Genomic DNA, 26,828 nt, shown 5'->3' with positions numbered 1-26,828 from the left:
CCACATCTGGAGTATTGTGTCCAGTTCTGGGTCCCCCACCATAGAAACCTATGCAGCACTATGAAGATGGTTTATTAGGTGATGAGCTTTCGTGGGCCAGACCCACTTCCTCAGATCATAGTCCTGTTTTTTGTTTCAGCTAGACCAGACTAACCCGGCTACATATCTATTACTATTCCACTATAGAAAGGATGTGGACGCATTGGAGAGGGTCCAGTGGAGGGCAATCAAAATGCTGAGGGGGCTGGAGCACATGACCTATGAGGAGAGGCTGAGGGATTTGGGCTTCTTAGTCTGTGTGTGGGGGGGCAGGGGGCAGGATTTGATAGCAGCCTATAACTCATAGACTTTAAGGTCAGAAGGTACCATTATGATCATCTAGTCTGACCCCCTGCACAGTGCAGGCCACAAAATCTCACTCACCCCTCCTAGAATAATCCTCTCACCTATATCTCAGATTTTGAAGCCTTCAAATACTTTGAAGACCCCAAGATGCAGAGAATCCTCTAGCTGTGATCTGTACCCCATGCTACAGAGGAAGGCGAAAAACCTCCAGGGTCTCTGCCAATCTACCCTGGAGGAAAATTCCCTCATCAGCTAGACACCCAGAAAGTTCCCTGTAGTAACTCCTATCATCCTATCATCCCTCCCTGAAGGGAGGTTCCAAAGAGGGTGGAGAGAGGCTGTTCACAGGAGTGACGGATGGCAGAACAAGGAGCAATGGTCTCAAGTTACAGTGGGAGAGGTCTAGGGTGGATATTAGGAAAAACTATTTCCCTCGGAGGGTGGGGAAGCACTGGAATGGGTTCCCTAGGGAGGTAGTGAAATCTCCATCCCTAGAGGTTTTTAAGCCCTGGCTTGACAAAGCCCTGGCTGGGATGATTTACAGGCAGTCCCCGGGTTATGTACAAGATAGGGACTGTAGGTTTGTTCTTAAGTTGAATTTGTATGTAAGTCAGAACTGGTACATATTGTAGGGGAAACTCTAGTCAAACATTTCTCCAGAGCTCAGTTTTATTCTCCCACACCTCACTTCCCTCAGTCCTTTATTCTCAAGATGAGGTGTCTGCTGAGAAAAGCCGCTCTGCGTCTCCCTGGTCTGCTGGTGGGAAGCAGCTAGTGCGGGGTTGCCTCACCCCATTTGTAAGTAGGGATCCGATGTAAGTCGGATCCATGTAACCCGGGGACTGCCTGTAGTTGGGATTGGTCCTACTTGGGCAGGGGGCTGGACTCAATGACATCTTGAGATCTTTTGCAGCCCTAGGATTCTATGATATCCAGCCCCAAAAACTGACTGCTCAGAAATCCCATATTCTCAAGCAAAGGAGCAATGAACTCTGATTTAACAGTTTTACCTTAAATCATCTTTCCTGTAAACCACACAGCTCTTGTGGGCACTTATAATATCTCAGAAGAAGGGCTCTTTCAGAAAGGTGAGAAATTCAACTAGAAACCAGAGTGATGGAAAACACACTTATTTTAATAAGTTACCTGTCCTATCTAATAAAATAGGCTCCCAGGCTTCACAGGAACCAGAATCGAAATTGTGATGAAAAGCATCCCAGTGTCATACGATGTGTTCTTAAATGGATCCAGAGTGCCTCCCCCCTTTGTGACACTGACATGCTGTGGCAGGCCTGTACAAGCCCATGAACTGCACAAGTGTCACTGTTTGAAACTCAGCAGTTCTGTTAATGCATATAGGGGGCATCTTCCCTTCTTTAGGCAAACAGCTCTACTGATATGTGCCCCTCAGCTCTGCAGCTCTGACTCTGCATATACACAGGTGATACAGCTTTCCAGAGCAGAGACTTGCTTTAAGGAATTACCCTTGTGTTACAGAGCCAATACAGTGGCACTACTAATTAAATATAAACATTCACTTTTATTCCTGGTAGTAACAGAAAGGAACAATTACTTATTTCTCAAGTGAAATCATATTCTTCAGAATAAAATGCAAAAAAGCAGGAAGACAGAAAAGTAGATGGAATCAACATCTGAGTTCAGTCGATACACAACTGTCACCAGCAGGTGGAAAATATCTGTAAAAGCTGTATTTATTGAACAGAATCTGGCTTTATATGGTCAGACCACATAAATAAATCATGACTTCTGAATGGAAATAGATTCTGAATGTGAGAACATCCTTCTCATCTGACTGCTGGAAGCCTGTTTTCCTGGTTTCTTTCTTTCTTTCTTTCTTTCTTTCTTTCTTTCTTTCTTTCTTTCTTTCTTTCTTTCTTTCTTTCTTTCTTTCTTTCTTTCTTTCTTTCTTTCTTTCTTTCTTTCTTTCTTTCTTTCTTTCTTTCTTTCTTTCTTTCTTTCTTTCTTTCTAAGATCATTAACTCAACAAGATGTTACTCGATGAAGGCATCTCAATGCATTAGGTGTATCGCCTATGTCGCAATAGGCGTAAGACCATCAATCTTTTTTACCATTCTTACCCTTTCTCAAGGTGATGTGTGTGCCCTTTTGTACTTTGAGTCTCAGGGTATGTCTAGACTACAGGTTTTTTTCGAAAAAAGTGGCCTTTTTTCGAAAAAACTTCCTCTGTGTCTAGATTGCTGCCGCGTTCTTTCGAAAGTAAATTGAAAGAACGCAGCTATTTTTTCGACCACAGAAAACCTCATTTTACGAGGAGTAATGCCTTTTTTTGAAAGTGCTCTTTCAAAAAAGGTGCTATGTAATGCAAACTGCTTTTTTGAAAGAGAGCATCAAGACTGCCTGGGTGCTCTCTTTCGAGAAAGCGACTTTCTTTTTCGAAAGTACTGGTTGCAGTCTAGATGCTCTTTTTCAAAAGAGGCTTTTTCACTAGTATCTTTTGAAAAAACCTCTTTCAAAAGAGGCTTGCAGTCTAGACGTAGCCTCAGTGATGATTTGACCTAGAGCTCCCACATCCTAGGGGATTATCATTAACCACTCGGGTGTTGGCTAGCCTGGCAGATCACGTTTTCTCTACTATCTAGGCTTTGGCTTTGACTGGAAATTCCATCCTAGAGCCGAGATTCTTTCCAATGAAAGATCAGTCATCGAAAACTATTTTTCAGCAAACAATTTCAGTACTGCATTTCAAAGAAGTTTCATTAGCTCACCATGCGACATCAGTGGGAGTTCCACTATGGATGGTGGGATGTTTGATGTCCTAAATGTGTTCACTGACCCATGGGCCACAATTAAAAATGGAATTCAGTCCTCTCCACGTTAGTGTGATATGTATCCCCTCATAGTGATCCCCATATCTACTGGAAGGGCATTTTCAGAATAATTGCCGCTGACAAAAACCATAAATGTATTTTTGACAGTGGCTGAAATGCTGAACTGTACTTATATATAGCCTTGCTTATGTCTCTTTCTTCTTTCTTTTATGATCCTGCAGTCTTGTTTGTATAAACGTCAATGAAAAGTGAATGTGGGCTCTTTGGTTAAAGTTCATTTAATCAGGAAGGAAAATGCATTGAGGGGCAAAGCGTGCCGTTTAATAAGAGCCCTGGTGTGGAGGTGACCATTGGAGGGAGAATGCTACTCTGTGGCTATGTCTACACTGGCGGGTTCTTGTGCAAGAATGGCCGTTCTTCCCCAGAACGTCCACACTGACCGCCCGCTCTTGTGCCAAAAGATTTACAGTAAAGTGTGGGAAGAGAGGGCTTCTTGCACAAGAGCTAATCTCTGCAAATCTTTTCTAACAAGTGTAAGCCCTCTTGTGCAACAGCTCCTGCGAGAGGGCAGTGTGGATACACGGCAGGGGTTTCTTGTGCAAGAAAGCCCTATGGCTAAAATGGCCATCAGACCTTTCTTGTGCAAGAGAGCATCCACACTGCCATGGATGTTCTTGCGCAAAAGCACATGGCAGTGTGGATGTGTTCTTGCACAAGAATTCTCGCACAAGAACCCTTGCACAAGATGTTCTTGCGCAAGAACCCGCTAGCCTTTCTGATGAAGGAAGGAGGAGCTGACATCCATAGTCAACATTCCCCTGATATTATTCAGCTGCAGCTGGAACCAGGGACTTTTACATGGTGCAGTCCAGCTGGTCTCCCTCTTAACAAGAACACACACACAAGGGTTTTCTGTGATGCACACACAGGCTGCCATGGAAGTAACAGATACTATTTTTATTCAATTTTTTAAATGACACCTCACCAAAGATCAAAGTGCCTGTACAGTACAGGAAAGGCCCCTGCAATATTTTATCCCTGTGCAGTAATATACAATACTACAGCATGTACATTTTAAAAGAGTACAATACAACGTGTTCAAAATGCAACTGAACTAAAAATCTGCATCTAAGACCCATCACAATTTTTGACAACAAAATGCCACATCAGCCCGCTCTGGCCCAGTGACACAAATGCAACACATATGCAGGGCAACCCTTGGTTAGATGAGTGAGACAGTACATTTCAGAGAGCAGAGCCCTCCATGGAGAACCCTGCAAATCCAGAAGAATGCATGTGGGTACTGGCACCTCTCAAGTTCTCTCTCTCTCTCATGTGCTGGGGAAAACAAAGGAAAGAACAGGTCAGTATTGTATAAGCCATCCAGCCCCAAATGACCTTTTTAGATGAACACCAATACACTACTTTGCATTGAGCTGGGAAGCCAGTGCAGTCATTTGAGCCCATGGGGACTGTGCATATTCCATTGCAGAATCAACAGCATGGGAGACAGCAGCTACTTGCTTCATTGCCTGACATTTCTGAGTGGCCTTCAGGAGTCATCCCAAAAAACATTCATCACAGAAATTGATTTTTATGCTCTTTTCCAATTACATAATTATGAACATGATAACCCTGCAATGATTCAATTCGTTTTTAAATCTAGCCATGGTGTTTAGCCCTTTTATCTGAACAGTGAGTTTCCAAGGTTTTCTATTCACTCAATTAAAATGGTCCTTCAGTTCCCTTCTCAGGGGTCAGGTACTAATTTTAGTTGTCAGAAGAGCGCCGAGATGTGATGAAGTTTGAGAACCCTTGACCTAGATCATCAACATTTACCAATCTATTTGTGGTGAAGAAAGAGTTGCATTTCCCCAAAAGCAGCCAGGCCTTTGCAATGAGACAATAATGCAATCCAGTACCTTTTGTCTAATGCTATATAGACGTAGTTATGCATATGAGGACAGTTTAATAGTACCCACAGTCCTTAGATCAGTGGTTCCCAACCTCTGGTCTGAAGACCCCTGAGGGTCCACGACGGTACTGTAGGAGGTGTGTGGAAAGTTTAGGAAAGGAAAGGAAAAGAAAAGTTAGAATCAGGCCCACTGCAGGACTGGGACTTTCTCCCAGGCGAGTCTCACCCGGGGCTCGCCGTTTGTAACCATCAGCACACTTGCTACCTTCCACCCTCAGGATGGGAACTTGAGACCCCACGAGGCACCTTCCATCCTCCTGCTGCCAGCTGCACTGCTGTTTACACTCCAGCCCTATCCCCCTCCCAGTCCTGCAGAGGCCTGATGCTTATTTGTCTTTTTCTTTTCTTTTCTTTTCTTTTCTTTTCTTTTCTTTTCTTTTCTTTTCTTTTCTTTTCTTTTCTTTTCTTTTCCAGGGCTCCATGCCCGGCCAAGGGCAGAATGCCAGGGTAGGAGCTACTTTTGGCCATGAGACTCCCCCCTCGCCATATCCTCCGTGGGTGGGCAAGGGATGGAGGAGGTGGGAGTTGAGAGAGCAGCACGGGCCAAGGGATGTGCTGGCCACCACTTTATGCTGCTCCCCTTGGGGGTCTGTAAAATGTGAACAGATTGAAAAGGAATCCATATGCTCAAAAAGGTTGGGAACCACTGCTTTAGATCATGCATTTGTTGTTTCAGAATGACTGATGGCAGTCACTGAGTGCAAACAGTGCCACAAAATGGTGTCTGTGAGATAGCCCTGTTTTCTGTGCTTCCAGGGTCATTCAAGTGCTACAGGAGAATCTTTTAGAGACACTGTTTTGACTGATTCTGGCCCATCTGACACAAATATATTTCTTTTGGGAGAGTGACAGTAAATGCTAAGTGATATCTATTTAGTGATAAGTGGGAAGTTCTATGTATTCAGCTTTTTGTTTTTTCATAAAACCACAGATTTTAGAGCTGGAAAAGCTCTGTTACAGGGCTACTCAACTTTGGAAGCCCCGGGGGACACAATGATACTCATAGCACATGCTGAGGGCTGCAACTTAAGTGCAGTTACATATACATGCAAATATATATGCAAATAGCTTCTTTCACACTGACCACACATAATTCAAATATACTTTATATAAAATGTGTTATGTAACCTCTCATTGAAGAGCTTATAATCCCCTTAATGTGTATATTCTATTTGTGTGCATGTGTCATTTTTGGATATGATGTTAGAAATATGAAGTTTAAACCTGCTTATTAATCGAGGTCGTCTAGAGTGTGTCTAGACTACATGGCTCCATTGACGGAGCCATGTAAAGTAGTTTACCTGACATAGTCAATGAAGCGGAGATTTAAATAATCCCCGCTTCCTTAAAATAAAAATGGCCGCCACGCTGTGCTGACAATCAGCTAATCTGGCACAGCGCAGCAGTCTAGACATGGATTGGTCAACAAGGGAAGCCTTTGTTGACTGCTCCCTTATGCCTCGTGAAATGAGGTTTACCCTTGTCAACCGATCCACGTCTAGACTGCTGCACTCTGCTGGATCAGCTGATTGTTGGCACAGCGCGGTGGACATTTTTATGTTAAGGAAGCGGGGATTATTTAAATCCCCGCTTCATTGACTATGTCAGGTAAACTACTTTACATGGCTCCGTTGACGGAGCCATGTAGTCTAGACACACCACTGGAGAAAGACATTAGTGGTATTTAAGGAACTTAATGGCCCAGAGCTGAAGGCAATGATCTGTGAATGTTTTTTTTTTCCTGTAAGCCCAAACTGTGTTTGGTGCTATAGAGACACATGATTACACCAGCTGGTGCTGGAATCCATATGGAATTTTATATTCTTTGGCAGGGAGGGGAGAATTGAACAAAAGATTCCAGGGAAGGGGAGCAATCAATGAAGGTCTTCAGTTGGCTTTTGAAACTGCCTCCCTACCCTAAGAGGATGCACAAGAACACCTGGAAAAAAGAAAGAACTGTAATGAGAGGGGTGAAGGAGCATTGCTAGACCCAAGTCAGAGAAAAATATCAGCTCTTACTTGTGAAGAACTGCACCTGAAATAAGAACTAGGGTGAGGAATATGATTTGTAACAATTTCTCTTAATGCAGAGGGTGGGCAATAAAATAGGGGGAAAAAGGCATCTCTCCAGAGTCAGTCCCTGGCAGACTACCGCCGCTGTGTTTACTTGCGCTTTTGCAGGTATTGGACGATCGCAGCTCTTGTTGGCCATGAATTGCCATTGTGAGTGGTGGGAAGCAGCATGGGCCAGGACACTGCTTCCTGCCACTCACATTGGCCACGAACAGCGATTCACAGCCAACGAGAGCTGTGCTTGTCCAATACCTGCAGAGGCGCAGGTAAACACAGAGGTGGGGGCCCACCAAGGGTTAAACCGGATCTGGCCTGGAGGCTGGAATTTGCCTACCATTGTCTTGGGGTATTAGATTTAGCTCATGTGTTTTGTTTTATTTTTGCTTAGTAGCTTAACTTTGATCTCTGTTTTCACTTGCAATCACTTAAATCCTACATTTTATATTTAAACACTTTTGTTTATGATTAAGCCCAGTATAATTAATTGCTACCCAGGTTGGGGGGAGGGGCAGTATGGGACAGGACAACAGCTATGCATCTCTTTCACTGATCAAGGGAGGGAACATCTTTACGAACTTACTCTAGGTAAAATGTTTACACCCAACAGGACATTTATTTGGAGTTTTGGTCCCTTTGTTCCTGGATGTTATCAAGTCCCTATAACTGAGCCCTCTCAGAGCTGAGCTGTTCAGTTTCTATCTATCTCCTAGAACTGGAAGGGACCTTGAAAGGTCATTGAGTCCAGTCCCCTGCCTTCACAGCAGGACCAAGTACCATCCCTGACAAATTTTTGCCCCAAATCCCTAAATAGCCTCCACAAGGATTGAACTCATAACCGTGGGTTTAGTAGGCCAATGCTCAAACCACTGAGCTATCCCTCCCCCCAATCTGTATCATGCTGCACCTTTGCTAGGGGAGACCAGAGTTTCTGGCTGGGAATAGGGTGCTGGGACACCCCACAAAGCCAGTGGGCAAGTCTCACTGGTATGACCAGCTCATTGGGTGACAAGCTCAAAGAGATCTCTGTGATCCAACCTGCTACACCCCCATCATCACACAGTCATGAAAGATCTAGCCTCGAAGGCAGGGTTAGTTTTAGTCTCATTTGAATGATCTAGGAAGCTCAGAAGTAAAGTAACCTTCCCAAGGCTAAGCAGGGAGTCTGTGGCAGAACAGAGTACCAATCCCAGAGCTCCCAAGGTCCAGGCCTACGCCTTAACTACTAGGCAATCTCTCCTACCTCAAGGACGTGGGGAGCAGATAGATGGGAAAGGGACATGAGTGGGAAGCAAGAAGGGGGATATATCAGGAACGGGAGCCGGGTCCTAGAGAAGACATGAAAGGTCATGGGCAGAGAGCAATAGAAGTAGTGGGTAAAGAGAAAGGGTAAGAGAAACCCTCCCCCCCCCCATGGCTTGTCTCTCCCATCTACCTTCTTCCTATTGCCATCAGCGGCCCTCAGCTCTCCAGCAGGCCCCATGCAGGGGTGAAACACAGAGGGAAGGTAATGCCCTTACACTGGGATGTAAGCAAAGACAGCATGTAGCCGAGTGCAAATATTTTAACACACTATAGGTCATGGTAATATGCTGCTTGTTACTATTTTAATGCTGACATTGTTAAGAGACCAATGATAGATACATGCAATAACTAATGTGTGAAAAGTGTCTACATACTCTGAGAATTGCCATTTTTGGGGGAGGGAGTGCTCCAAGGGCAGAATGGGGACAGGAAGAAGTAGCATGGAGTGGGCCTAGGGGCTAGCAGGCACCTGCGCCTACTGGCAAAAACAAAAAATAGTCAGCCCCTATTGCGGAGACAAACACACTTGTTTACATTTATAGGAGATAATGCTGCCTGCATCTTATTTCGTGTTACCTGAAAGTGAGAGCAGGCATTTGCATGGCACCTTGGTAGCTTGTAGCCTTGCAAGGTATTTACAGGCCACATACACTAAACATTTGTATGCGGCTATATCTCGCCAATTTCTCCCAGCTCATCACACTCTCAGCATTGGAAGATAAAACAAAGAAGGCACTGGGAAGAGTGTGGTCAGCAAGGCTATGTCTACACTGCAGGGAAGCCTCAAAATTAGTCTGAGGCAGGCTTCCTGTTACCTACCAGACCTGTGCTCTTAGGGAGCCAAGGAGTGACACTCATGGAAAACCATCCCCCTCTGCTAGAATCAAAGACAAAGCAATGAAAAGGCCGGGGAAGACACACCTAAATTCCTTCAGACAAGGGTGACAGAATTAAGGAAACACCCCCGCCTCATCTGCATTGAAGATAGAAAAGAGGGACATTTCATTAGCATACAGAATGGAGACCAGCTCTTCCAAAGCAGGAACCGCAGTGAACTATGGGATACCAAAAGCAGAGAAGCACTGCCTGATGGGAAATCTCTGCTCCAGATGCTAATGAACCCAGGCCTGCTCACACCCAAATTAGTGTTTATCAGACCAATTCTAGTAATGATCCTATTGACATCTAAAATACTGAAAATGCCTAGTTGCTTTGTGAGCTCCTTCAAGGAACATCACCCATAACCAGGGGTGATTAGTCTCTATTGTCTCACCTCTGTTTACCCATAAACAAATCCAGTGTTCTCTTGAACTATTGTCTTAACCCTATAAAAACTCCTACACTTGCCCAAGAAAAGCTGTTCTGATACCTGGATTTAAACTGCATGGTTACGTCTACACTGTCATGATTTTGCGCAAATACTTTTAACGCAAGAGTTTTTGTGTTAAAGCATTTGCACAAGAGAGCGTCTACACTGGCATGTGCTTTTGTGCAAGAGATGTGCTTTTGCGCAAAAGCATCCATGCCAATGTAGACGCTCTCTTGCGCAAGAAAGCTCTGATGGCCATTTTGCGCAAGACCAGTTGTGCAAGAGGGCTTATTCCTGAGTGGGAACATCAGAGTATTTGCGCAAGAAGCATTGATTTTTATACATTAGAACATCAGTGTTCTTGAGCAATTACTCGTGGCCAGTGTAGACAAGTGGCAATATTTTGTGCAAAAACAGGGGCTTTTGTGCAAAATCATGCCAATGTAGACACAGCACATCAGTTCCATTGAGACTTCTTCATCTCCTGTCTGATCATGCTGGGGGCTCTGCTCTGCTTGTCTCCTGCCCTCTGGACCCCCAGCTACCATCACCATCTGGGAATCCCCGCTCAGTGCAAGCTCCATGGAGTGGTGAGGTCTCTCTCTCTCTCTCTCTCTCCCTCCCTCTGCCCAAGCCTAGCCTCCTGACTCTGCCCTATGTAAACTGTTATATGGTTAGCTAGCCCTAACATTTGTAATCAGTTCCAATTTAGATTTAATATTGTGGCTGTTACGTGTGTTTGGCTATATATTCACTACCCAGAAATAAATCACTTTCATTGTTAAGCTGGTTGCTTCTCTCTCTTTCTTCCTCTTTCGCTCACTCTTCCTCAAGGGGTGTTGTTTTGGCTTCCCCATTTGCTCTGCAACAACGCTTCTAATTGTGTGGTTTACCAGTGAATGATTGTGGAGCAAAAGTGGGGATAGGGGGTGCTTATGAGGATGGCAGCTTAAAGTGCTGTTTAATCCAGCCCACTGAGTCCAAAGGCTCATGAGGGTGCAGCGTGGCATTGCTGTTAAACCCAGCCTGCTGCATCCAGGGACATATGAGGGGTCAGCTTGTGCATGCTGATTACCCAGTCCTCTCAGGCATGCTCATTAGTGCGTGTGAGTGTCTGTGTGTGTTGCTAAGGTGGGAAGAACCCCCTCCTGAGGAACCTAGCTCCTGCAGGAGAGCTCCAGTGGGAGGGGGAATGGCAGCAGGGAGAATTCAGCTCCATATGAGAGCACACATAAGCACAAGCAACACAGTGATAGAATTGTTAACCTCACCCCAGCCCCATAAGAGTAACCCTAATAAATGAGCATACCCCAGAGTATTGGGCAAATCTGGTAACACTTCCCTAATGTGCTATGTTGATTTAGAGCCTCAGGAGGAATAACTGAAAATGGGCCCGGTGAGGGGCTATTTCAAAATAGCAGCAGTGGAGCATCTACACATGCCTTATTTCGAAATAGCTATTTCTAAATACGCTGAGGATTGCCATTTGGGGACAAGGGAGGAGGAGGGCTCCAGGGAGGAGACCTAAGGGGAAGTGTTGTCAAGTATCAGAGGGGTAGCCGTGTTAGTTTGAATCTGCAAAAGCGACGAGGAGTCCTGTGGCACCTTATAGACTAACCGAAGTGTTGGAGCATAAGCTTTCGCGGGCAAAGACCCACTTCATCAGATGCATATAGTGGAAATTTCCAGAGGCAGGTATAAATATGCAGGCCAGGATCAGGCTGGAGATGATGAGGTGGATCCAATCAGGGAGGATGAGGCCCACTTCTAGTAGCTGATCTGGAGGTGTGAATATCAAGAGAGGAGAAACTGCTTTTGCAGTTAGAAAGCCATTCACAGTCTTTGTTTAATCCTGAGTTGATTGTGTCAAACTTGAAGATGAACTGTAGCTCAGCAGTTTCTCTTTGAAGTCTGATCTTGAGTTTTTTTGCTGCAGGATGGCTACCTTTAGATCTGCAATTGTGTGTCCAGGGAGATTGAAGTGTTCCCCTAAAGGTTTTTGTATATTGCCATTCCTAATATCTTATTTGTGTCCATTGATTCTTTTATGTAGGGACTGTCCAGTTTGGCTGATGACTGGACAGTCCCTACTGTCCAGTTTCGGGCATTGGCACTCTCACTGAAGTACTGTCAGGATATGTGGACTCTCTACTCAGACCCTACGCCACCAGCACTCCCAGTTACCTCCGTGACACTACTGATTTCCTGAGGAAACTACAATGCATTGGTGATCTTCCAGAAAACACCATCCTAGCCACCATGGACAAAAGCAGCTTCTCCTCTCTTGGTATTCACACCTCCAGATCAGCTACTAAAGGTGGACCTCATCCTCCCTGATTGGATCCACCTCGTCATCTCTAGCCTGATACTGGCCTGCATATTTATACCTGCCTCTGGAAATTTCCACTACCTGCATCTGACAAAGTGGGTCTTTGCCCACGAAAGCTTATGCTCCAACACTTCGGTTAGTCTATAAGGTGCCGCAGGACTCCTCGCCGCTTTTTAAGGGGAATTGGGCAGAGCAAGGACAGGAAGAGGTAGAGTGGAAGGGAATATGATAGAGGTCTATAAAATGGTGTGGAAAAATGAATGGAGAAGTGCCATTTGGCCTCTCTCAAAATACAGTAATCATGTGTCTCAAAGAAATTTGCATGCAGCAAGTTTAATACAAACAAGAAGCATTTTTCACACAATGCACAAATAACTTGTGGCTCTCACTGTCATGGGATATTGTGATGATCAAAAAGGAACTAGACAAGGTAGTCCATCAGTGACTATTAGCCATTGATCAGGTGTGTAGTCCCATGCCCAGGGTGACTCTAAGCCTCTGATCACCAGCATCTAGAAGGTGAAGGCAGGGTGGATCTCTGCACCTGGCCAGTTTGTGCGCTCCTGCAAAGCCAAGGTGGGCCACTGCTGGAGAGAAGATCCAGGGCTAGAGGGATGAGGGGAGCGAGCCCAGTGGCAGCAGTTCTTGCATTCTAAAGCAGGGACAGGTTCCCCTTCATGACTGTTAGCCCAGTGTTTGGGTTGGGTCACGTAAGAGAACCCTGGTCACCCTCCACCTCAATCTGCCATATCCTGCCTCAGTGCCCTGCCTGCTACATTGAAGAGTCATTATCATCCTTGCACTCTCTCCCCCTCTCTGGCCCATGCGGCTCTAGGAGAGCCAGCATTCACCGGGATGTGCAGGACTCAGGAGACGGTCCCCCTGCTCTCATTATCCACAGTAGGAGAGCTTCCACTGGAGGGGAAAGAGTCTTATATCAGACTGTCCCATTGCCCAGGCTGCACAGCACTCACCTGAGATGTGGGACACGCCTGTTAAAACTCCTTCTCCTCCCAAGTGAAAGGGAACTTGCAGGGGGGTCCCCCCACATCCCAGCTGAGTACCCTAGCCAGGGGGCTGAAACACACAAGGGATGTCACCCCATGCCTTGGGCTCCTTACAAACTCAGTCTAGGTGCCTAACACCACAGAGTGTTTCGAGCGAAGAGTGAGCAGCACAGCTAGGCACCTTTTGCAGGCTAGACTTAGGTGCCTGTTTTGTGAGAAGGGCAGGGCTTGTCCAGGCTGCTCCACAGCATCTCCCACTGGCTAGCTTATGTGGTTCCGTGCCTAGTGATCTGCCTTTTGTGCAGTGCTTCTCTCCCCACACTTCGAATAGGAGACTAGGAGTCTTTCAGACTGACTCACAGAAACAAAAAATACACACACAAAAACAAAACGTGGAGTTTGTTGCATCCTACTGATCAAGCCAGTGTCTGTTTTGGTGACGTGGCCGTACCTTAGTTTGAAAACTGCTTTCTCACAGATCCAGAAGTGCTTCATTGTGCAGTAGTCATGGTTACTAATCATCAGTCCATGCAGGTAGCCACATCTATAAAATTGATACGAGCCAATCCTAGAAAACAAAGCATCATTTTATTAGGTCTTGACATTGGCACTCTGCATCTCTTTGGGGCATAGTATGTGCTAGGGATGTTAAATATCAGTTAATTGAATAGTCAAGTAACTTCGTTCATTCTTATTGGCTACCCAACTATTTCATAGTCCCTGGGGGTGGGGCTGGCAGCCATTGCACTCTGGCCCGCTCCTGAGGAGCTTCCTGCCTCTCTGCACTGCTGCCTCTATATCTGTATCAGAGACAGCAGCGTGGGGTACCAGGTGGGAGCTAGGCCATGAGGGGAGCCAGTTTAAATCAGTTAATTGACTACACTTTTACATCCCTAGTACGTGCCTGCCCATTTCCCTGGTGTAAGTAATGTGCATGTGCCCTACAACTAGGTCAGATTGCCCTCCCCACAGGCCAGCTCAGCTGTGCTGTCAGTGCCCCGTGAGTGATTATCAACGCTCCATTCCTTCCTCACCCACATAGGCTAGGGAGTAGCAGCCCTACAGAAGCTGCTAGTGCTTCTGGTCACTTCACAGACAGTGTAGGAGAGTACATAGGGCCCATCCTTTCCCACTGCACCACCACACAGGACAGGCTGCAGTTTGGTCCTAAGCATTTATAACTTACCAATCTGCTTTCTCTGTCAAAAGATCTGAGCCATCCTCCCACAGCCAGCCGGCACTCTCAGATTTATGCAGACCAATCCAGTAATATTGAGACTTATCTCTTGGAGGGACGTGGTTCTGTGGGGAAATCACATTATTTCCCAAAAGAGCCCAAGTTCTTATCTGTCACAGTTGAGTAGGTTAAAAAAATTGCCTGTGTGAATCAGTGACTGGGAAACTTCTGGCCAGTGGCATGGCACCCCCTTCCTAATGTGTATTACCGGACCCTCAAGCCTCTCAGACAATTCAATATTGCAGCACAGATTTAAGTCACCTCTCTATTGCCAGGGGCCTGAAGGTGAAGACAGGTACCTAGTAGGGTTTTAAAAGTGCCTAGACCCCATTAAAATTAAAGGCAGTTAGGTGCCTAGGCACTTTGAATGTCCTGCTGGGTGTGTCCTGCATCTTAGGCATCCAAGTGGAAATTGACAGGCTGAGCTCTTTGCATGCAGAGACTTACAGTCCCATTAGGCCTTTACTCAGATTTCATAATCCATGTGACTGGGCACGCTGACTCTCCATGACGGTGTGCTGAGCAGTTCCTGACACATGCCCCAAATGTTCCGGTTTCCTTACCTCACGTGCAGTTTCCATCCTGGCCTTATTCTCAGGTCTCCCCTTTGCCCTCTGGAGAGCTTGGCTCAGCCCTTTTCTGCAATGGCTCTGGTAAGCTGTAAATATTGGTGTGATGTGATTCCATAGGAGCTTTGCTCCCTAAGGAATTATTCGAGTCAGGATGACCCAGTCAGATTTTTCCTGAGCCAGGGAATTGCAGCTGGGATTCATCAGTGTCTAGCAGGGGAGCTGCCAGCCTGCGCGGGACCCTGGAGAAGGTGTGTGTGAGGGGGGTGGCTCTTCAGTCCTGGAAGGGGTCTTGGGCAGAAGGGATGGAAGCGGCCAGCCCTTCACACCACATGGAGCATGGCTCATGCCCCAGCCACAAGAAGCTCTCTGGAGGTGATTGAAAGGGCTCGGGCTGCTGCTGCAGTAGCAGCAACGGCAGCCTGGAGCCCTGGGCTCCTTTGAATCACCAAGCCCTGGGGCAACTTCCCCCTTTGCCCTCCCATTCCCTGTTGGCGGGCCTGCATGCCAGGGGCCTTTCAGTACCTGACCAGCAAGTCAGAGATGGATGGTCTCTCCCCCTTTCATTTCCTACTCTTCTCTTCCGCCCACCCCTCGCATGTGCATTTTGTTTTCTCTGAAGCAAATACATAACTGGAAGTTAATGACCGAATTGAGGATCTGAGAACTACCACATATTTAGACTTGGCCCTGCCCCTCTCCCTACAACATGCAATGGATGTTATTTGAGAGACTTCCAAGGAAGAGTTTTCTGTTTAAAAGTCTCTGTGCAGATAGAGACAGAGGGAATAAGTGACTTTTTGGTATAACAGATATTTTGCGTGGTTCTCTGTGTATTTACTAGATACTGAGAAGGCAGTTCCTGTGTAACATTGCACAAAGGAGGAAAGTGAGATCCTGGCAAGAAAACAAACAGTTGGTAATGTGAAGGCAGAAGAAAAATAACAAAAATGGATGTTACACTTCACATCTGAAACCTAATCCAGTCCTCCCAACAGATACCTGGCAATAGGAGACCAAGGGTTCCCTGCAGCTTGTGATGTTATTTACCCCAGGATTCAGTGCGTGTAAGACTTACCAGATCAGAGTGCTAGCATTTGATGGCCACTTTATCCCAGTGTAAAAGAGTCAACACATTTCAGGACCATGGTGAATGGAAATGTGGAAATCCTTCCCTTGAATCCCACTAGCAAACAGGAGAGCAGGACGTGTTACCTGCGTAGCACTGATCAACCTACTCAAGAACCAGACAGAAGGCAGTGCCCCCTGTGGCAAACCCCTTGCTCATAACCACAGGAAAGTCGGAGAGACTTGGGTCTAGTCTTTGCTTTACTAATAGCCTGTGGCAGTAAGTTCCAAACACCTTTTATCCAGTAACTGACAGATGCACTGTACTCTGCATTGTTCCACACTGTGGGGATGCTGAGGCAATAGAGTCATAATATCCAACATACAATTTGTCTTGCAAAGACTCCTGAAAAGTTACACACAGTAGAGCCAGAGGTCATGTCTGCGCTCTGGGGGTACGTCTACTCTGTGGGCTAAAGTTGAGTTAAACTACACAACTTGAGCTGCGTTAATTGTGTAGCTGAAGTCAAAGTAGCTTATTTTGGCTTCTGACACTGTCTACACAGCAGGCAGTCGAAGGAAAAGCACTCTTGCTCCGACTTCCCTTACTCCTTGAGGGTTACCGAAGTTAGAATAAAAAGCCCGTTATTTTGAAATTATTTCAAAATAACGGGGCTTGCTGTGTAGACACACTCTCTTAATTCGAAATAATGCTGCAGTGTAGACATGCCCCCAGTGGAGGAGCAGCTCAATGATAAAGGGCCACAGACTCCACTGCATGCCCACTGACACTGATACCCCAGTGTGCTTCTTTCATCTCTCTTGCAGCCAGGGGTCTGCTGCCTGTTTCAAGCCCACTTCCCAAGCAATTGCTGCAGGGATCTGAGCCTCTGTTCTGAGCAGTCCACCCTGAGAAGCATCCCATAGCGGAGTGTTCGGTGACAAACACTGTGGAATGAGAAACAACCTCCATTCCTGAGGTGTCCGTAACGCTGCGGTTCGGCTGGACAGATAAAATAGAACACTCTGGGACTGGGACTGTACCAGTTTCTCCCTGTCTTTTAGCATGAGAAGGGTGGAATTCTGTAAGGAACAGAACTGCCGGCTCTCTTCCCAGGACTTCTTCTGCATTGAAATGTAGAAGCAGGTGTCACCTCCCATCCATTGCCAGTTAACAGGACAGAGTATACAACTGGGACCTACAAAACGAGAGGAATTGTCTTTGTTTCTCATTTTAAGCAAGTCAGCGGAGAATACAGGAGGCTACAGCCATTGGATTGATTACACACAGAATTTGCAGAGTTGTAATGTATGTGACCCTAATTCCTCAGGGCAGAACAGGTAATCATGTGAGACTAATACTTCAGCGTAGTCTAGACCAGTCCAAATTTGGTCCAGCTCTACCCTTGGGTAGAGGTTTTGCTCAAAAACTTGCAGAGCGTCCACACCTCAAGTGCATTTTTGTGCAAAAAAACGAAAGGCTTTTTTTGTACAATAGTTATTCCTCTTTCTACGAGGAATAGCTTCTTTCTGTGCAGGAGTTCTTGTGCAAAAAAGTGTGTGTGGATGGGCAACAGGGTTTTTTTGTGCAGAAACAGGAAAGAGGAAAAAGCACAGGTGCCCTGGTGGCCATTCTGTGGATAGCTATCAGTGCTTTCTTTCGAAAGCGTATCCATGCAATGTGGATACTCTTTTGTGCAAAAGCGCATCATTTTTTCAATGTGCTTTTGCAGTGTGGACACGCTCTTGCACAAGAAGTTGTTGCAGAAGATCTTTTCCACAAAAAACTTCTTGCATAAGAAGCCTGTAGTCTAGACATAGCCTTAACATTCCATAGAATTCACTACAAGATCCATCAATATCGATCCTTATTTGACCAAAGAGGACACTGTTGAGTGGAACTAAGTAAATAATTGGTTTATATTTGTTCAGCATCTGAAAAATAATTTAAAAAAATTATAATTTCAAATCAGTACAGCAATCTTTTTCTCACTGAAACAAATTCATGGGGATCGAGTGAAACAAATTTCAAAGCAAGGTGATTTAGAAACTAAGGGTTGAAATATTTCATGTAAAGTTACCAAAATGAGCCATTTTCACCAAGGTGAATATTTTCCTTTTTTGTTAATTTGGCTGAATGCTGTCCACATTCAAATAATGTTGGTCGCCACTTTGGACATTCACTATTCACCTAGCTCTATGTTGTGTGGCACAAAGCACTCCTGCTTCTCCAGAGACCTGCTGCTTTTGTAATTCATTCTCCAGAGGGACTGACTGGAAATTTAAATCTAACTGCCCACACTGTCCTGCAGCCCACTGAGAAACATGTCTAGTGAACAGTTACCATTTGATGCTATTCTGTGGCCCAGGAGAAATCAGTTTGTTAGCAAAAATCCAATTATTAAAGAGGCAGGTGTCAACACTGCAAAAGCACCACAATCACTAGCCTAGAGGAGAGTGCCCAATTCCCTTGTGTCTCACCTCTCCACTAACTGCACACACCCAATTGTGGCCCCTTTTGATGCAAGGATAGAGTTAATTGTCTAGGGACATTATGAAAAGTGGATGGAGAAAATTGCACAACCATTGCCCATCCTGTATCTATTTGGGAATACAGGTCAGAACTCTATGAGCATAACAATCCTGTTTACCATTATTCTTATTCTTTTCCTCCCCTTTAAGACACAAATTATCTTTCATGTCTTGCAACCTTGTTGAGAAATTTGTATGCAGAGTTTCCTGTTTCTTCATGAGGTTCCTAATCTGCTGCTGGAAGTCACTGGAAACCTGAAAAACTGAAGTTCACAAAAGCATTTTTCATTCTGATCATTTACAAATCAAAATTATTCTTGTCTGTCCTGTTCATTTTGGTGATTCTACTCGTCTAGTTCAAAAACTCATCTGATGAAGTGGGTCATACCCAAAAAGCTCATGCTACTATATATTTTTGTCAGTTTCTAATCTGTCACAAGACTACTTGTTTTTAAAGTTACAGACCAACACAGTTACTCCTCTGAGATTATTTCATGTAGGAATGATTAGCAGCGATATCACAGGCTTACTATAATTTTTCTATTGAAAACAATTTAAAAGGAGCTAGCCTGTTAATGGGTACAGTCTTTCGCTATCTGTCACTAATTTGTATCCAATATAGGCCAGTATTAACCAACAGACATCCCTACCTGAGAAATGCTCTGTGGAAATTAGTTAATGGCTGTGACTCCAGTTCCTAAAAGGTCTGGTTTTTACATTAAAATAATATTACCCCAGCTGGCACAAGAAAGTCCCCGGTGGCAACGTAAGTAGAGATTGCTACTTGTAGCAGTAATCCGACTCCAGCATAGCCAAGATAAAATACGTTCATGGGTGAGCAGCAAGGCCAATAGCCACAGCAGGCCTGGGGGCAAAGTGTGTGTGGGGTTGTCTCCATGCCCCTGGAAGGGGTGGATCCTCAGGTGGAAGGGGTGGGACCGAGGGCAGTCAGCCTTTGGCACCGCCTGGACCATGACACTGGCCCTGCCCCCAGCCCTCAGAGTGGCACTCCTACGGCAATTCCAAGGGACTCTGCAGATTCGTTCTGCAGCAGTGCTGGTTGCTGGGAGCTCTGAGCCCTTTTGAAATGCCAGGCCCTGGAGCAAATACCCCCTTTGTCTCACCTGTTGGTGGGCATGTGGGTGTGTCTGGAAAATTAATATTACTACTGCCCATGTTGTATCTTTGCAATACTTAACTCATCAACTTCCGACTAGAAAGGGTGGGTCAAACTAGCATCTTTTACAAGCACCAAATTAACGAATAAATAAAATATTGATACTTACACATGATTCCCAGGATTAACAGCCCTACCAGCAATGCCAAGCATAGTGTGAGGAAAGTCAGGGCAGCCAAACGCCACGTGGGACATGAAGGGGGGAGTCCTGGTAAAAACAGCAGATTCCGCTCCAGACCAGTAATACATATATCCTTGTGTTTGGTGCTTTATCACACTAAGCACTTCAACAGGGCCAGCTTCACAAAGATGAAAAAAACTATAAGCCCAGTCAGGTGGGAATTAGAATTTAATCTGAAAAATGTGAATGATAATTGGTAATCTTTTAATATCTTTACTAGATACTCAAAAAGTCTCGAAGAAGGCTATGCTGGAAAAGCCAGTCCAGTTTAGAAGAGAAGTGAAGGAAGCTATACAAAAGGATATATCCAATATGTGTATGTATCCATATCTACTATATAGTTTGAAGAGTTTGTTTGCTTGTGGATTTATTTGTGCAAAATAAAGTCATACTTCACAATTACCTATAGATACCTGATTTTTTTATACGCAATCCTGCCACTTAAATTCCAGACTATGATGCTAGGTAAAAGGTTTAAATCTGTGTTTCTCAAACGGCAAACCACAGCCAATGAGAGACATGAGGCTCTGTGACTGCGGAGCTGGTAAGTAAACAAACTGGAGCAGCCCAGTAGCAGCTTTAGAATCCTAGGGCTGGAAGAGATGTCAGGAGTCATCGAGTCCAACCCCTCCCTGAAGCAGGACCAACGCCAACTAAATCATCCCAGCTAGGGCTTTGTCAAGCCGGGACCTAAAAACCTCTAGGCTATGTCTAGACTGGCACGATTTTCCGCAAATGCTTTTAACGGAAAAGAGCGTCTAGATTGGCACGGACGCTTTTCCACAAAAGCACTTGCCTGTCTAGACACAGCCCTAGGGATGGAGATTCCACCACCTCCCTAAGGAACCCCTTCCAGTGCTTCACCACCCTCCAAGGAAATAGTTTTTCCTAATATCCAACCTAGACCTCCCCCAGTGTAACTTGAGGCCATTGCTCCTTGTTCTGCCATTCATCTCCACTAAGAACAGCCTCTCTCCATCCTCTTTGGAACCTCCCTTCAGGAAGTTGAAGGCTGCTATCAAATCCCCCCTCACTCTTCTTTTCTGCAGACTAAACAAGTCCAAATCCCTCAGCCTCTATTTGTAAGTCAAGTTCTCCAGGCCCCTAATCATTTTGGTTGCCTTCCGCTGGACTTTCTCCAATGCATCTGTATGGAGAGGAGTGGCAGAATTGGACACAATACTCCAGATGTGGACTGACCAATGCTGAATAAAGGGAATAATCATTTCTCTGGATCTGCTGACATTGCTCCTCCTAATGAACCCTAATATTCTGTTAGCCTTCTTGGCTACAAGGGCACCCTGTTGACTCATGTCCAGCTTCTTATCCACTGTAATCCCCGTGTCCTTTTCTGCTGAACTGCTACTTTGCCAGTTGGTCCCCAGCCTGTAACAGTGCTTGGGATTCTTCCATCCCAAGAATCTTATCTTACCCTTATTAAAGCTCATGATATTTCTTTGTCCCAGAAGACTAGCATGGTTGTGTGATTTGAATTGCTCAGGCATCTAGCACAAACAAAAGGCCAGTATGGTAAGTGCTTTATTTAAGCATTTCCCATTCATTGAATCAAGAAACGGTTCCATGAATCAAGTTTGTTTTCTGGGAACTGTTTTTCTTACACTTAGGCTGTGTCTAGCCTACATGGCTCCATCGATGGAGCCATGTAGATTAGACAGATATGCAAAGGCAAATGAAGCCACGATTTAAATGTTTTATTTAAATTTACATGGCTGCTGCGCTGAGCTGACAAACAGCTGATCAGCTGTTTGCCGGCTCAGCATGCTAGTCTGGATGCTCCCGCGCCGACATCAAAGCCCTTTGTCGGCAGCCCCGTTATTCCTCGTGGGATGAGGTTTACCGGGGCTGCCGACAAAGGGCTTTGATGTCGGCAGGGGAGCGTCCAGACTAGCACGCTGAGCTGGCAAACAGCTGATCAGCTGTTTGTCGGCTCAGCGCGGCAGCCATGTAAATTTAAATGAAGCCGTGATCATTTAAATCACGGCTTCATTCGCCTTTGCCAAAAAAACAAATCTACATGGCTCTGTCGACGGAGCCATGTAGTTTAGACGTACCCTTACTAATGTGCCCTTGGCGTATTTTTAGAAGGGAACTATGACTTTCAAGTATATCCCTCTTCTCTGGCTGGCTGTGTCTAGACTGGCAAGTTTTTCCGGAAAATCATCTGCTTTTGCGGAAAAACTTGCCAGCTGTCTACACTAGCTGCTTGAATTTCTGCAAAAGCACTGAGGATCTCATGTAAGATTGTCAGTGCTTTTGCGGAAATACTATGCTGCTCCTGTTTGGGCAAAAGTCTTTTTCCGAAAAACTTTTGTGCAAAAGGGCCAGTGTAGACAGCTCAGATTTGTTTTCCACAAAAAAGCCCCTATCGCGAAAATGGCGATCGGGGCTTTTTTGAGGAAAAGTGCATCTAGATTGGCCACGGACGCTTTTCCGCAAAAAGTGCTTTTGCGGAAAAGCATCCTGCCAATCTAGATGTGCTTTTCCGAACATGCTTTTAATGGAAAACTTTTCCGTTAAAAGCATTTCCGGAAAATCATGCCAGTGTAGATGTAGCTTCTGTGTTTACTCTCTCACATGAAGTCACTGAAAATGCTCCATATCATGAAAGCAAGTTATTGTTTGTCACCAAATGTTACAATCTCCCATGAGAAAGATTCATAGAACACTCGGACTGGAAGGGACCTCAAGAGGTCATCAAGTCCAGTCCCCTGCCCTCACGGCAGGACCAAGCATTGTCTAGATCGGGAAGCAAGAGGCACAAGAGGCTGCTGCCGGCCCTCCAAGCCACTGGATCTGGCCTGCAGCCATCTCGCTGGAACCCTTAGGTGGAGAGTAGCTCATACTTTAAAAAGCCAGCTGCTCTCTTCTCTGGACAGCTGCGGAAGGAGAAGGGAGACTTCTTATACTGTTCTCACTCCCCAGCAAAATCTCTCAGCTCCCATTGGCCAATCTCTGAGTTTCTGATCAATAGGAGCTGAGAATTTTTGCTGGGAGCAAAGGCAATGTGGGAAGCCTTCTCCCTCCCCCTCCCGATGCCCGGAGCGAAGCCACATGGAGTAGCGAGCAGCCTGCACCAGACAGTCTAACTCAGGTTTCTGCTGGTAAGCGCCTCCCAGCCAGAGCCTGCCTCTGGCATCTCACCCCATCTCTCCCCTCTGACTTCCTGCTCCAGTCCCCCCCAAACCCTCTGTATCTCTTTTCCCCCTTCTCCCAGATCACAACTCACTCAAAAACCTTGCACCCCCTTCTAGAGCCCCTCCTCCAGCCCAGAATCCTCTCCTGCACCCATTCCCCTACTGGACTGTGCACCCCAAGTCACTGCCCAAGATCACAGCCCCCTCATTCACTCAAACTCCCTCTCAGACCGCTCCCCCCTCCTGCACCCCAATCGCCTATCTTAATTTCCCTTCTGCACCCAACCTCCATTTCAGACACTACACCCCCTCCATAGAAGTGTGACTTTTGACCACGTGACAAAATCTTGGAGTGGCCCCCATTAAAAATTATTGCCCATTGTCACAGAGTGGGGGGAGGGTCACTGGGCCCTGAATCTCCATCGGTAATCAGAAGTGACTCTCAGCCAGGAAGAAGAACAGAAGGTTTATTGGTTCACAGAGACACAAGGTAGCACAGGAACCGGGAGCATCCAGTACAATCTATCCTAGGGAAAGGGGGCCCAGAGGCAGGGCACTGGACCACTGCCCAGCCCCCCAATCCAGCTAGACTCCCTTCTCCTGAAGCCAGCAGAAAAATGAATTCACACACCCAGTAACTGGTCCCAGCCCTCTAGGCAGCTCTGCCCCCTCCTTTGTTCAGATTCCTGGGCAAGGTGTTAGCTGCTGTCCCCTGGTCCTCAGGATATGAGTGACTGTGAGTCATGCCCAGCCTCCCCTCCTCATGCAGATAGCATTGCAGTGCCCAGGGAAACTGAGGCACGCGCACACGCACACGCACACACACACACACACACAGAGTCACTACAGAACAGCACAGGACAGTAGAGTCACATATGACACAACAAAGCAAACAGAGTGAATACAAAATCAGAGTGAATACGGTGACTACAAGAGTGAATATAGTCCCCTCTATGTCACACCCACCCCTGTTCAGGATCATCCCTGACAGGTGTCTGTCTAACCTGCTGTTGAATATCTCCAGTGGTGGAGATTCCACAACCCCCCTAGGAAATGTATTCCAGTGTTTAACCAGCCTAAAAGGTAGGAGGTTCTTCCTAATGTCCAACCTAAACCTCCCTTGCTGCAATTTAAGCCCATCGCTTCTTGTCCTATCATCAGAGACCCAGGAGAACAATTTTCCCCCTCCTCCCTGTGACACCCTTTTAGATACCTGAAAGCTGCTATCAGGTCCTCTCTCAGTCTTCTCTTTTCCAAACTAAACAAGCCCAATTCCTTCAGCCTTCCCTCATGGCTCATGTTTTCTAGACCTTTCATCATTTTAAGAAGCAACCAGGAGCAGTCCAACATGAAAAAGAACAAAGATTTTCCTGTGAACCAGAGTTTGGCAACTATAAAATCCTAACCTAGGGCCACATCATGCCATGGATGATTCTACAGAAATCTCCAATGAATTCATTATGAACTGGTGACACAACGTGTCCTCCAGACTGTCAAACTCTACTCCAGAGCCTGATCCTCAAACACTTGCTACCTTGCACAGTGCTCACTGCTATGGGCAGCCCTAATCAATTCAGTAGCATTACTCAGGGTAAGTAGTACTGCACCCAGCAGTTAGCATTTGCAGGAGCGGGTCCCTACATGATAAAATCATGTGAGGAGAGACAACATCTCCGTCCATGCTTTGAAAGCACTGTGCATGCTTCTGTACTAATCCCAGTAAAACCACTTGTGTGACTCTATTGAGAAGAGTGGCTTACAGGAGTGAATTTGGTGCATTCTGCCTAAGATCAAGTTGTGAACATTTTTCAGCCTAGCTAATTTAAGTGCAATAACTACATAAAGATTGTACCTTTTTCCTCAGGAGCAGCAGGCTTTGGGATATTTTCCAGTGCATAGCATTTATTAAATTCCAGGTCTGCATATGTTATTTCCTCTGTCATAGTTGGTGAAGAGGGAAGCTTTAATTCAAGTAAAAAAGTTAAGACACAGGCAAGGTTCTGCAACTGTTGAGTGAGGAACAGGATCTGCCGTTCAGAAGGGCTCCTTTTTAATGCATTGGTACATAGAAATGAGGCAACCCAGACATCACAGCAGAGGGGCCCAGAATATTCTCCAAAAGGATGTTATGACAGAGAAATGTTCCCTTTTGACTGAGGAACTGTTCCTCCGTTTCTTCCTCAGTCAAAAGGGAACATTTCTCTGTCATAACATCCTTTCGGAGGGTGTTCTGGGTCCTTCTGGCCCACCTGCCCTGCTCTGATTTCTCTTCATAATCTCTGAACAAAACACAGCCCCTTTGCCAGCAACCAGGGATGGGTTAATATCTACTGGCTCCTTTTCAACATTACAATACGCAACTGGCTCCACCCCCGACCTAGCAATCAATAGGAGCTGTGGGAAGTGGCATGCACTGGGACACTGTTTCCCACAGCTCCCATTGGATGGGAATGACCAACAGGAGCTGCAAGGAGCTATGCCTGCAGGCATGCAGGTAAATAAAGCACTGGCAGCCCACCAGAGGCTAGCCCTCATGAACCACGTCTGGCTTATTGTCACAACATGCAAACAAAGTTTGTAACAGCCAGAGCACCCAAAGCAGTGAAACAGATTCCCCTGGGAGGTGACCAAGCTCCCAGTGATGCAGAGAGATTCCAGAGTTTGGCAATGCAGAGAGATTCCAGAGTGGGGCGACAGACGGTTATAGAGCTTTGAGTGCAGGGACAGATCAGACTCAATGACTCAGGAGTCTTTTAAGCCTAGATTTGTCATGATTCTGTCCTGCTCATACTCTGCTGAGGCACAGACAACTAGTCTGTGAAGCCCGAACCACACGTGATGGAGGTTGGATGTTTGCAGTCCAGGTTTCCTGTGTGACTTACACCACTTGAAATGAAATAAGTGTCCCATGGCATGGATTGCACATAGGTTTCAAAATCTGAATTGCTAAAGTAATGCATTCAGTTCACATCTGCACTGCCAGAGTGGCATAGACAAGCCTTAGGGGGACTGGTGGCATGGCTTCACTACGGGTTGGAGCAACATGCAGCAATTGATTCAGTGAGAGCTGATTTATGGTGTCATCCCTCCTGCCCGTGTCCTTCAATCGTCAACCAGTTCCATCCCCCGCACCCTTCCTACTCCTGCCCCACCCGCCAATACAATAGTTGGTTTGTGTGCAGAGTTCGGAGCTCTCCTGGCAGCAAGCAGGGGGCTGCGGAGAAGAGGCTTGTCAGGAAGGGCTCTGCGGGATTGTGGGCCTCGTGTATAACCAAAAACAAAACACAACCAGTAAAATGGGGCCCAGCTCCAAATGAATCCCCTTCATTCCCGGTGCTCCTGGACAACCTGCTCGCTAGCGAGGGACAGGGTCTGGGTTACGTGCGAGCAGCCAGGCAGGGCAAGAATTCCCCACTCTCTGAGCCCAGGCCCTGCCTGTCTTTGCAGGGCAGCAACATGCCAGATGTGCCCTTCCATCTGGCAAGTGAGCTCCCACTGTGGAGCAGGGACAGGCTCCGTGCAGACAGAGCTCAACAGAGAGACAAGAACCACGGGGGAGCCCCCAGCTCTACACATCCCATGCCCTACTGAGGACCAGATTTGGGTCACACATGAAAGAGCCCGATGGGTAATCCGGGCCTCTAGTCCTTATCCCAGGGCTCCATTGCCCACAGCCAACCCCCCCGCCTTCCATCCCTACCCCATCTCCATCCTCCATACCTATACCCCATCCCCCTCCCATACAAGACCACCACCAGG

At 46.2% G+C, this 26,828-nt stretch overlaps 1 protein-coding gene across 2 annotated transcripts; it reads right to left on the bottom strand.

The window, feature by feature from the left end:
• Positions 1-1,587: 1,587 nt before the first annotated feature.
• LOC102462918 (C-type lectin domain family 12 member A-like) lies at positions 1,588-25,203 on the bottom strand. Of its 2 annotated transcripts, XM_006125953.4 has the most exons (7): positions 24,922-25,203; positions 19,843-19,941; positions 18,676-18,819; positions 17,069-17,223; positions 14,337-14,452; positions 13,602-13,718; positions 1,588-4,493 (listed from the first exon to the last, which is right to left on the bottom strand). In XM_006125953.4, the coding sequence occupies exons 1-7, from the start codon at positions 25,010-25,012 to the stop codon at positions 4,487-4,489; spliced, it is 729 nt and encodes a 242-aa protein (XP_006126015.2). In that variant the 5' UTR covers positions 25,013-25,203; the 3' UTR covers positions 1,588-4,486. The 2 variants fall into 2 exon arrangements, with proteins under 2 accessions (XP_006126015.2, XP_075758826.1); XM_075902711.1 differs by lacking the exon at positions 18,676-18,819.
• Positions 25,204-26,828: the final 1,625 nt, after the last annotated feature.

Source organism: Pelodiscus sinensis, chromosome 1 (genome assembly GCF_049634645.1).
Source record: "Pelodiscus sinensis isolate JC-2024 chromosome 1, ASM4963464v1, whole genome shotgun sequence".
Taxonomy (NCBI): Eukaryota; Metazoa; Chordata; order Testudines; family Trionychidae; genus Pelodiscus; species Pelodiscus sinensis.
This window is presented reverse-complemented; position numbering and strand designations above follow the sequence as displayed.

What these genes read in the sequence shown, in the direction of transcription:
- LOC102462918 (XM_006125953.4), bottom strand. Translation starts at nt 25,012, where the DNA reads ATGACAGAGGAAATAACATATGCAGACCTGGAATTTAATAAATGCTAT. An exon ending in TAAAAGACAGGGAGAAACTG is followed by an intron (nt 14,453 to 17,068) that starts GTACAGTCCCAG and finishes ATTTCCCCACAG; the next exon opens with AACCACGTCCCTCCAAGAGA. An exon ending in TTGACAGAGAAAGCAGATTG is followed by an intron (nt 13,719 to 14,336) that starts GTAAGTTATAAA and finishes TTTGTTTTCTAG; the next exon opens with GATTGGCTCGTATCAATTTT.